The sequence below is a fragment of the Oncorhynchus mykiss genome, chromosome 12, assembly GCF_057628025.1.
Source record: "Oncorhynchus mykiss isolate SJ-2025 chromosome 12, ASM5762802v1, whole genome shotgun sequence".
Taxonomy (NCBI): domain Eukaryota; kingdom Metazoa; phylum Chordata; class Actinopteri; order Salmoniformes; family Salmonidae; genus Oncorhynchus; species Oncorhynchus mykiss.
Window position 1 is genome coordinate 61,954,097 of NC_143033.1, and position 13,135 is coordinate 61,967,231.

Sequence of the window (13,135 nt, forward strand, 5' to 3'; positions counted from 1 at the left end):
CCGAATACTTTCGCAAGGCACTGTACATGCGTTTCCTCACACAATGCTCCAGTGCTGCGATTCAAGGACGGCTGCATTTTATATCGTCAGATATTTGCTTGGATGATAAACGTTTATTCAATTGGGTGCACGAGGCGCCATCGAGTCAGTCGCACTGCAGTACTTGACATCTCCCTCTCTCCCCTCTCCCTCTCTCGGTCTCTCTCTCCTTCCCACCTGCCCGCTTTGCCCTGAGTGAGACACACCGTGCTGGGAGGAAAAAAGGAAAACATTTTAAGTGTTGCCGCCACTTGACAAAACAGGGGAATGGTCGTATGTCAATGTGCCAGAGTTTAAATATGGGCTCGGGGTGATCTATATTGGGGATGGAGGAAGGTCAGACATGCAGTATGAACCAGACTCCCCCTATAGAAGTATCCAGCTTTTACACCCTGATAGGACACAAATAGGCCGCTAGACAATCGGATAAGGTGCAAATCTTCATTTGAAAAGGTTATTGTCTATTAAAATTGAAGTGATGATTTGACAAAAATAACAGACTTATGAATACCTGATAATTCTCAGTTAAATCTGAAGATAATTCATATGGGTCAATTATGGTGATTGAAGTGGTACTCTCAGGGGTATGCGCTGGCGTGAGTATCTGTGCTGTTTTCTTAAAGGCAAGCATTTTTTGTGTATCGACCTACAAAAATCTGACCTCTTTGCCTTTTAAAGAGATACTTCGGGATTTTGCCAATGATGACCTTTATCTACTTTCCTAGAGTCAGACGAACTTGTGGATACCATTTTTTATGTGTCAAGTATGACGGATGTTATAGGTATTTTCCCTAACTAGCCTCAGTGCAATGACTGGAAGTCTATGGGTATCTGCTAACATGCTAGCGCTAGTTAGCGACTTCTTTCAAACTGCACGCAGAGACATAAAAATTGTACTCTGGGGAAATAAAGGGCATTTGTGCCCAGGTGTAAATACTCATGGTGCGGCACAATAGTGCGGCCTTCCAGACCAAATGTGGCCCCCGGGGGGATGGTGCTAGGGGGTTCAAACCAATGATTTATATATACAGATGACTGATAGGGGGCGCTGTGTTGAATCCACTGTGCCTCCATCTTGACACTCCCCCCACAACTGTCAAAAATATTTTGTAATCTAAAGAAATGCATTTATTAATGTCTATTTGTTTTTGCCCCATGTATTTTTTTTGTAATACATTTTTTGGGGGGTTAATTTGACTCTTGTAAAGTAAATACAGAGTCTCATTGCCAAAATCCCAAAGTATACTTTATTTTAAGATTACTGTCCCCACTTCAACAAAAAAATACTTAAATACATTTTGTCCTTGAAACATTTAATTGAAATACTGTAGAATTCCATTCATTCCTATGGAGGACTGCTCCTACTGGAAAGTGCCAATATTGCTGACCGGTGACTTCGAAGGCTCTCAATGGCCAATACATAGTTGATATACATAATTGTCAGAAAACCGATTCAAATATTACCAATCGCTGGTTCACTTTTTTGTGTGCACGTCTTTCTACCATACGAAAATACCTCATGTTTTGTGACAATTGATACGTTCTTTTTCAGTGTCGAACTGCATGTAACTGCGTTGACAGTCAATGTATTTTGATTGTTCAGCAATAGTTTTCGAAGTTTTGCTTTAAACAATCAGGATATATGGTCATTTTTAGATACAGTGGGGCAAAAAGTATTTAGTCAGCCACCAATTGTGCAAGTTCTCCAACTTAAAAAGATGAGGCCTGTAATTTTCATCATAGGTACACTTCAACTATGACAGACAAAATGAGAAAAAAAATCCAGAAAATCACATTGTAGGATTTTTAATGAATTTATTTGCAAATAATGGTGGAAAAGAAGTATTTGGTCACCTACAAACAAGCAAGATTTCTGGCTCTCACAGACTTGTAACTTCTTCTTTAAGAGGCTCCTCTGTCCTCCACTCGTTACCTGTATTAATGGCACCTGTTTGAACTTGTTATCAGTATAAAAGACACCTGTCCACAACCTCAAACAGTCACACTCCAAACTCCACTATGGCCAAGACCAAAGAGCTGTCAAAGGACACCATAAACAAAATTGTAGACCTGCACCAGGCTGGGAAGACTGAATCTGCAATAGGTAAGCAGCTTGGTTTGAAGAAATCAACTGTGGGAGCAATTATTAGGAAATGGAAGACATGCAAGACCACTGATAATCTCCCTCGATCTGGGGCTCCACGCAAGATCTCACCCCGTGGGGTCAAAATGATCACAAGAACGGTGAGCAAAAATCCCAGAACCACACGGGGGGACCTAGTGAATGACCTGCAGAGAACTGGGACCAAAGTAACAAAGCCTACCATCAGTAACACACTACGCCGCCAGGGACTCAAATCCTGCAGTGCCAGACGTGTCTCCCTGCTTAAGCCAGTACATGTCCAGGCCGTCTGAAGTTTGCTAGAGAGCATTTGGATGATCCAGAAGAAGATTGGGAGAATGTCAGATGAAACCAAAATATAACTTTTTGGTAAAAACTCAACTCGTCATGTTTGGAGGACAAAGAATTCTGAGTTGCATCCAAAGAACACCATACCTACTGTGAAGCATGGGGGTGGAAACATCATGCTTTGGAGCTGTTTTTCTGCAAAGGGACCAGGACGACTGATCCGTGTAAAGGAAAGAATGAATGGGGACATGTATCATGAGATTTTGAGTAAAAACCTCCTTCCATCAGCAAGGGCATTGAAGATGAAACGTGGCTGGGTCTTTCAGCATGACAATGATCCCAAACACACCGCCCGGGCAACGAAGGAGTGGCTTCGTAAAAAGCATTTCAAGGTCCTGGAGTGGCCTAGCCAGTCTCCAGATCTCAACCCCATAGAAAATCTTTGGAGGGAGTTGAAAGTCCGTGTTGCCCAGCAACAGCCCCAAAACATCACTGCTCTAGAGGAGATCTGCATGGAGGAATGGGCCAAAATACCAGCAACAGTGTGTGAGAACCTTGTGAAGACTTACAGAAAACGTTTGACCTCTGTTATGTCCAACAGAGGGTATATAACAAAGTATTGAGAAACTTTTGTTATTGACCAAATACTTATTTTCCATCATAATTTGCAAATAAATTCATTAAAAATCCTACAATGTGATTTTCTGGATTTTTTAAAAATAATTTTGTCTGTCATAGTTGAAGCGTACCTATGATGAAAAATACAGGCCTCTCTCATATTTTTAAGTGGGAGAACTTGCACAATTGGTGGCTGACTAAATACTTTTTGCCCCACTGTATACAGGGTAAAGTTGAGAATTTCATAATGAGCAATCACTTTTGTGAGGCGCGCTGCATGGCTGAAGTGAGAGAAGATCTCTCCTTAAAGTAAAAACGGTCAAAACCATTTGATTTTGAGATCGGAGTGAAATCCAAAGTTGCGCTATATAGTCATTGGCTATGTCATAGCTAATTTGTAAACAATAAATATTAATAGATTACTGGCTCAAATACTTAAATCAGCAAAAATTACAAATTAATTAGTGGGTCCTTGTGATTTCAGACAGAAAACAGGCTACATTGCCCCCCTAATGTGGTAGTGGGGCGGTAGATGCCTAGTGTCTCGCTCTCTCGCTCTCTCGCACTCGCGCTCTCTCTCGCTCTCTCTCTCTCTCTCTCTCTCTGAGAAGTCAGCTCAGAGTGGCCCAACTCATGAGCTCCATCAGAAGCCGATTTTAATTGAAAATGTAATGTTTATGCAACAAATGTCAGTGCATCGCATCAAATCGAATCGCACAAAATCGTTTCAAATTATAATGTATCGGAGCCCATGTAATTCTAGATGCGTATCGAATCGTCTTGAAAGGGAAAGATGCACATCCCTAGTGAATATATTACGGAGCTGAGTAACTTGGTGTACTTGGAGAGAAAAGGAGAGGGCCTAGATCCATACACTGGTGGATACTAGTAGTGAGACCACCTTTTTCAAACCATTTCGTTTTTCTTACAGATACTTGGATGAGAATGGCGCCGGAGAGAAACGGCGGCCGTTTTATAGGCTCCTTTTCCCCCCGGTGATCTTCACATTTTTTTGTACGTAATGTTTCCGCCATCGTTTCTACTTCAATGAGTCTGAGGCGAAAGACATTGATTATTCGCCTCTGCCCTCTGTTGTATTGTCAAATACTATTTACCAAGAGATTTTTCATCTGTATTTTTCCTAGCTGTCTATTTACCACCACAAAGCACACTCAACGAGCTGTAGATTATTTGTATTGTGTTTATTATGGGTATCCATAATAGGCAGCAGCTACTCTTCCGGGGTCCAGCAACATAAGTTACATAGTGTTTAAAATACTACATGACATTACATTTCATTGGGCCATAAGCAAACAAGAAAATGCTCATCCGGAGGCGGCGCTCCTAGTGGCGAGTGATTTTAATGCAGGAAACTGATCAATTTCACCTCATTTCTACCATGTCAATAGATCACCTTTTCGCCACATACAAAGCTCACCCCTGCCCTCCATTTGGCAAATCAAACCATAACTCTATCCTCCTGATTCCGCTTACAAGCAAAAACTCAAACGGGAATTACCAATGACGTGCTCACTACGAAAGTGGTCCGCTCAAACGGATGCTAAGCTACAGGCCAGACTGGAATATGTTCCTTGATTCATCCGATGGCATTAAGGAGTTTACCACGTCAGTCACCTGCTTCATTGATAAGTGCATCGACGATGTTGTCCCCGTGTTGACAATACGTACATATCCCAACCAGATGCCATGGATTATGGAGGCCATGGATCTGCTCTGAGCTAGCAGTTATAGCTGTTGCTTTCAAGGAGCAGGACGCTTATGAGAAATCCCGCTATGCCCTCCGACAAACCATTAAACAACCAAAGCGTCAATACAGGACTAAGATCGAATCCAACTACACCAGCACTTACGCTCGTTGAAGGTGGCAGTGTTTGCAAACTACTGTATCACGGATTACAAAGGGAAACTCAGCCGAGAGCTGCTCAGTGACTCGAGCCTAACAGACGAGCTAAATGCTTTCTATGCTCCCTTCAAGGCAAGCAACACTGAACCATGCGTGAGAGCAATAGCTGTTCTTGATGATGACTGTATGACCAAACCTATCCGTAGCCGATGTAAGACCTTTAAACAGGTTTACATAAACAAGCCCGCAGGGCCAGACGGATTACCAGGACGCTTACTTAGAGCATGCACTGACCAGCTAGCAAGTGTTGTCACTGACATTTCAACCTTTCTCTGACCCAGTCTATAATACCTACGTGTTTCAAGCAAACCACCATAGTCCCTGTGCCTATGAACGCCAAGGTCTAAAGTCTCTAAATGACTACCGCCCCGTAGCACTCACATCTGTAGCCATGAAATGCTTTGAAACGCTGGTCATGGCTCACGTCAACACCCTCATCCCAGAAACCCTGCACCCACTCCAATTTGCACACTGCCCCAACAGATACACTGATGACACAATCTCTATTGCACTCCACACTGCCCTTTCCCACCTGGACAAGAGGAACACCTACGTGGGAATGCTGTTCATTGACTACAGCTCAGCATTGAACACAATAGGGCCATCCAAGCTCATCACTAAGCTAAGGACCCTGGGAATTAACACCTTTGTCTGCAGCTGGATCCTGGACTTCCTGACAGGCCGCGCCTAGGAGGTAAGGGTAGGCAACAACACATCCGCCACGCTGACATTCAACACGGGGGCCCCTTAGGGGCGCGTGTTCAGTCCCATACTATACTTCCTGTTCACCCACGACTGCATGCATGAATCCAGCACCATCATTAAGTTTGCCGACGACGTGACGGTGGTAGGCCTGATTACCGACGACGATGAGACAGCCTAGGTGGGCAAGACAAAGGAGCTTATCGTGGACTACAGACCCCCATTCACATTGACGGGGCTGCAGTTGAGTGGGTCGAGAGTTTCAAGTTCCTCGGTGTCCACATCACTAAGGACCTATCATGGTCCAAACACACCAACACAGACGTGAAGAGAGCATGCCTCGTCTCCCTCAGGAGGCTGAAAAGATTTGGCATGGGTCCTCAGATTCTCAAAAAGTTCTGTAGCTGCACCATTGAGGCGATCTTGACTGACTGCATCACTGCTTGGCGTGGGAACTGCTCATCATCCGCCTGTAAGGCCCTACAGAGGTTAGTGCATACGGCCCAGTACATCACTGGGGCCGAACACCCTGCCAACCTGGACCTCTACACCATGCGGTGTCAAAGGAAGGCCCAGCCATCCAGCCATCCAGCCATCCAAGTCATAGACTCACCTGAGCAGCTTCTACCCCCAAGCCATAAGACTGAACAGTTAATCAAATGGCTGCCCGGACAATTTACATTGACCTCGTTTATTATTCATTTGTTTATCTTAATTGTTTTGCCCTTCCTCCCTTGCACTGGCTCTATGCACGCTCACTAGACTCTACCCACACGCTCACACAGACACACTTTCACACGAACTGCTGCTACTCTGTTTATTATATATCCTGATTGCCTAGTCTCTTTTACCCCTACCCACATGTACATACTGTATTACCTGATCTACCGCCTAGCCCTGCACATTGACTCGGTACTGGTACTCCTTGTATTTAGCTTCAGTATTGTTTTAATTGCGTTACTATTTCCTTTTTTATTTATGAAATATTTGTCTTTTTAAATCTGCGCTGTTGGGAATGGGCTTGTTAGTAAATCAAATCAGTAAGTAAGCATTTCACTGTAAATTCTACACCTGTTATATTCGGATAATGTGACCAATAACATTTTATTTGGTGAAAATCAAGGGAGGCTCGAAAAAGGCTGATGAGGCTCGCCAGCACAGCACTCTGCAAGGCTGGTACGATATTGTGCCTATTTTATAGCCGTCTACAGCCATGTGTGCTGATGTATGCTGTTGTCTGACTTGGCGCTCCACTATAGGGATGATATGGGGAGACGATGAATTGACTGTCTGCCAGTCTGTCTACACTTGCCAGTGTACAATGCTCCCCTATCTCTGTTTGTATTACCCAATGTCTGTGTGTGTGAATGTCTGCTTATTGATGTTGATTTATTACACTCTGATCGAGTGCTTTGTCTATGGATGGATTGCCTAACGTAGCTGGCGTAAAATAAACGCCTGAGGTTTTCACACATTCGGTTTTCAGGGGAAAAGGAAGCTAGGTTGAAGATTCTGTATCCCTGAAAACCGTATGTTTCTCATTTCTACAGATCCTGCTGAGGGTGATGGATGGAGGCCTATTATGGATTGTGTGTTTACACTGCCTTCGGGAAGTATTCAGACCCCTTGACTTTTTCCACATTTTGTTACGTTACAGCCTTATTCTAAAATGGATTAAATACAAATCCTCAGCAATCTACACACAATACTTCATAATGATGAAGTGAAAAGAGATTTTTAGAAATTATTTTGCACATTTACAACACACTTACTCATTCTAGGGTTGTTCTTTATTTTTACTATTTTCTACTTTGTAGACTATGAAATAACACATATGGAATCATGTAGTAACCCAAAAAGTCTTAAACAAATGAGAATATATTTTAGATTCTTCAAAGTAGCCACCCTTGATAACAACTTTGCACACTCTTGGCATTCTCTCAACCAGCTTCATAAGGTAGTCACCTGGAATGCATTTCAATTAACAGGTATGCCTTGTTAAAAGTTAATTTGTGGAATTTCTTTCCTTAATGTGTTTGAGCCAATCAGTTGTGTTGTGACAAGGTAGGGGTGGTATATAGTCAAAGACCAAGTCCATATTATGGCAAGAACAGCTCAAATAAACAAATAGAAACAACAGTCCATCATTACTTTAAGACATGAAGGTCAGTCAATGTGGGAAATTAATCTGGCTCTCACGAGGACCGCCACAGGAATGGAAGTCCCAGAGTTACCTCTGCTGCAGAGGATAAGTTCATTATAGTTAACTACACCTCAGATTGCAGCCCAAATAAATGCTTCACAGAGTTAAAGTAACGGATACATCTCAAAAGGCCTCCATGGTCGAATTGCTGCAAAGAAACCACTACTAAAGGATACCAATAAGAAGAAGAGACTTGCTTGGGCCAAGAAACACAAGCAATGAACATTCGACCGGTGGAAATCTGTCCTTTGGTCTGTTGAGTCCAAATTAGAGATTTTTGGTTCCAACCGCTGTGTCTTTTGTGAGACGCAGAGCAGGTGAATGGATGATATCTGCATGTGTGGTTCCCACCGTGAAGCATGGAGGAGGTGTGATGGTGTGAGGGTGCTTTGCTGGTGACGCTGTCAGTGATTTTTTTAGATTTCAAGGCACACTTAACCACAGCATTCTGCAGCGATACACCATCCCATCTGGTTTGCACTTAGTCCCACTATCATTTGTTTTTCAACAGGACAATGACCCAACACACCTCCAGGTTGTGTAAGGGCTATTTGACCAAGAAGGAGAGTGATGGAGTGCTGCAACAAATGACCTGACCTCCACAATCACCCTACCTCAACCCAAACAAGATGGTTTGGGATGAGTTGGACTGCAGAGTGAAGGAAAAGCAGCCAACAAGTGCCCAGCATATGTGGGAACTCCTTCAAAACTGTTGGAAAATGATTCCTCATGATGATGGTTGAGAGAATGCCACGAGTGTTCAAAGCTAGCAAAGGGTGGCTACTTTGATGAATATAAAATACATTTAGATTTGTTTAACACTTTTTTTTGGTTACTACATGATTCCGTCTGTTATTTCATAGTTTTGGTATGTTCACTATTGTTCCACAATGTAGAAAATAGTAAAAATAAAGAAAAACCCTTGAATGAGTTGAGTAGGTGTGTCTGCACTTTTGACTGGTACTGTTAAGTATTCAGACCATTTGCTATGAGACTTGAAATTGAGCTCAGGTGCATCCTGTTTCCATTGTTCATCCTTAATGTTTCTACATCTTGATTGGAGTCCACCTGTTGTAAATTCAATTGATTGGACATAATTTGGAAAGGCACACACCTGTCTAAATAAGGTCCTACAGTTGACAGTGCATGTCAGCGCAAAAACGAAGCCATGTCAAAAGCCATGTCAAAGCCACTGTCAAAGGAATTGTCCGTAGAGATCCGAGACAGGATTGTCGAGGCACAGATCTGGGGAAGGATACCAAAAAATGTCTGCAGCATTGAAGATCCCAATAACACAGTGGCCTCTATCATTCTTAAATGGAATAAATATTGAACCACCAAGACTCTTTCTAGTGCTGGCCGTCTGGCCAAACTGAGCAATCTGAGGAGAAGGGCCTTGGTCAGGGAGGTGACCAAGAACCTGATGGTCACTCTGATAGAGCTCTCGAGTTCCAGAAGAACAACCATCTCTGCAGCACTCCACCAATCAGGCGTTTATGGTAGAGTGGCCAGACGGAAGCCACTCCTCAGTAAAAGGCACATGAAAGCCTGCTTAGAGTTTGCCAAAAGGCACTTAACTTCTCTAGGGTAGGGGGCAGCATTCGGAATTTTGGATGAAAAGCATACCCAAATTAAACGGCCTGCTACTCGGGCCCAGAAGATATGATATGCATATAACTGGTAGATTTGGATAGAAAACACTAAACACTTCCCAAAACTGTTAAAATAGTGTCGGAGGAAAAACAGAACTGATTTGGCAGGCGAAAACCTGAGAGAAATCCATTCAGGAAGTATTTTTGTTTTTGTAGTTTTCTATTCAATGCCATTACAGTATCCATTGACTTAGGACTCAATTTGCAGTTCCTATGCTTTCCACTAGATGTCTTATAAATGAGGGAGTAAGACCAGTCTGAATGAGTGGACCCTGAAGTGTCAGAGCTTTTTCATGCGCAAAATCCCAAGAGTGCATTTCTTGTTTACCTTTTATATTGACGGCGTCTAACAACTCTGCAGCGGCGCTTCCCATCCAATCTGACAGAGCTTGAGAGGATCTGCAGAGAAGAATGGAAGAAACTCCCCAAATATAGGTCTACCAAGCTTGGAGCGTCATATTTAAGAAGACTCGATGCTGTAATCGCTGCCTAAGCTATTTAAAAAATATATAGTTTTTTAAAAATCTGCAAAAGTTTCTCAACCTGTTTTTGCTTTGTCATTTGTGTGTGTATGCATGCACATACATACATACATACATACATACATACATACATACATACATACATACATACATAATGACAAAGCTAATAATGATAATTGGAGAAAAAAAATATTTTAGAATAGGTCGGTATTGTAACATGATGTGGAAAAAGTGAAAGTGTCTGAATACTTTCCGAATGCACTGTATACATTTTGTATACTGGTATAAGATGTCTATTAGCGAAAAGCAACTGATTCATGTAACTGAACTGATGTTTTTTCTGTATTTTATCTCTCTTTCTCAATCTCTCCCTTTCCATCTCTCTCTGCCCTGCAGCACTGCAAAGTATAATGTCCTGACGTTCCTGCCTCGGTTCCTCTACTCTCAGTTCAGAAGGGCTGCCAACTCCTTCTTCCTCTTTATCGCTCTCCTGCAGGTAAGAGACATTATTTTTTATTGGTTGCGACAGCCTTGGCATCTGTAGCAAATATCACATGCACGGGTTGGAACCAAAATAGTTTTCCATTTTTTTGTTCTGAGCAGAACCAGTATTTTTTTTTTGTTCTGTTCCACTCTTTCGACCAGCAAAATAAAGTTCTGAACCGATTCCAACCTGCCAAAAGTAATGTTTTTTGTTCCTCTTTAAACCTCTGAAATCAAATAATTTTTTGATTTAACTCGACATTAAAGGAAATTTCACCCTGGAGAGATCTGGAGACTTATGTTTTTGTGTGTGTATATATGGTTGTCCTTGTTCGATAGAGCCTTTGGATGTCTTTCGGCGATGTTCCGGTCAGCGTATTGATTGCTAAATATACAAGCTGACACATTTTTTCCGGTCTCTGAAGTGTGGGGGGGCGGTGCTTCGTGCTCTGGCCCTGTTCCTCCCCCAAGGCAGGCTTTTTTGAAAGGGAGGCGGACACTAACAACAGAATCCTTTGGGCAAAACTGAAAGAACTGACCAGACCTAAATTACTTCAATTTATTCCTATCATCAACACGTATTTGATGGAGCATTTTTTGTTGCTACATGGTGACATTCAGCCATACATGTTTCTACCGGAATATAGCGAAGAGGAATCGAAAAAGTTGGATTTAGCAAGAAGCTCAGCTACAGCCGATGCCAGCACCAAGAGGGCAGATGACAGATACGGTGGTTAGCTAAGTAAGTTATTTTTCATGCAAGCTAGCTAGCTAGCTACTAACTTTAGTTGATCTACTGAAACCCATATTGTGTTTTGCTTGCTAACATGCGTTACGGTCGGGGAAAATCAAACAAAAAATATCTCTTTGATAATGTAGCTAGTCAGGTTAGTAGGTAGCTAGTCCAGCTAGATAAGTTAGATAAACAACTACAGGTTGCCATATCCATGATTAAAAATGGTTTTTTAACAACCGGAAATCTATTGTAACACTTCTCCTGTTTTTAGTCGTAGATGTGGCTACTAAACAGCAAGCTACAACATTAGAACCAGCCACCTAAAGCTAGGTTTACCAGCAAACGTTAGCACATGACTGGCATTGGTTAGCTAGTTAGCTTGGCACCTGCCTACTTGTTACTATGCTCCTGGCCTCACATTTGTAATGTTTTTGTAAACGTGTGTAACATCAGCAATGGTACATAGTTTTACTAGCTAGCTATGTAACATAATTGATGAGGGTTGACACTGATTATGATATTGACCGTAGATCCATTTCAAAATCATACAATTATAGGCATGACGCAAGATGGGATTCCAAACAGATGTAAATAACAATTATTGGCTATCCAGCACGCTAGATAGGGTCAGCCTTCCTACCTAGGTACATTTGTACGGTGTTAGGGAAGATTCAGAATTTGTTGGTAACATATGTAAGATGTTATATATTCATCAAATATGTGTAAGTTAATTCTCATCAGAATGGTATTTTTGTGTAATTCTGTGGTGAGGTTGCAGTTATCTGTTCTATGTCAAAACTAAGTTGCCTGGGCCGCTGACAGGGGAGAGGTCAAAGTGTCATCATGTGTAAACATATCTTTCACTCTCTACCTTTCCCATAGTGGGGAAAGGAAGGTTGCAGTGTCTGGAATCATTCTATGCTCCCTCTTATGTTGTTTCTATCTTAACCTATAGCCTCACCCTCCTCTCCGTGAGTTTGTCCAGGAGTTTGTATTTAGAGTGGGTTGTATATAAATGACAATTTGATATATGCCTGTTGTAATGGAGGATTGGTTTATGGTTCTGGGTTTGGGAAAGGAGACAAAGCTGAACGATGAATTATGTCTATGCTGTCTTATCCTGTGTGTGTGTCTTTACTATAAAGGACCTCATTTGAAATGTGGCTCTCAGAGAATTCATGGTTAGACACTGAATCGATCTGAGAGTCACAGGGTTGTGATAGAGCTCATATAATTAAAGATGGACTTTGATAACTAACTCTGACTTGTGTGTGTGGTTTGCTCCCATGATTTGGTAAATAGAGGAAATTTCCACGACAACGGTCACGTCACTGCAAAGGTTGAGGGTTATTCCATATTTCTTTCTATTTGGCTAGATATTGTTCTAAATATAATCTCTGTGCCTGTGCAACTAGTTTTACCCTAATGGTGTTATTCTGGCACAGTTCAACTGTCGTTCAAACTGTGCAATGGAGTATAATTTATCTTTTTTGTCTTACAAAAAATACTGTGTGGTACCTGGGCTTCTTCCTGGAATGGATTCTTAGAGAGAAGCAGAATTCCTTTGCCTGCGTGACATTGTAGCAGAACTGTATCCCTCTCGATGGATTGGACATTATGCTGGATTTCAAGCAGAAGATGACTCGAGGAGCTAAATGGCAGTTTGATCATGACAACACTCCTCACATATGTACAAGTGTTCCCTGAACTTACAGGATGTTTCTTCAAGACCACCTCTCCCATCATCTTCTAATAACCAGTTCTCTTAGCTACAGATTGTTACACCAGATAATGTGATGTAACCAAAGATTATTGGTATCCTTTACTGGGAGGTACAGGATAGTTGCTTTTTGGTGTAGTACAGAATTTTCTACCAACCTTAGCTT

At 42.0% G+C, this 13,135-nt stretch overlaps 1 protein-coding gene across 1 annotated transcript in view; it reads left to right on the forward strand.

The window, feature by feature from the left end:
- Positions 1 to 13,135, forward strand: part of LOC110538919 (phospholipid-transporting ATPase IA) — a 231,317-nt gene that overhangs the window by 21,041 nt on the left and 197,141 nt on the right. Inside the window, 1 exon segment of the mRNA XM_090191385.1 lies at positions 10,427 to 10,526. Within this exon segment, the coding sequence (XP_090047511.1) occupies positions 10,427 to 10,526 (100 nt within the window).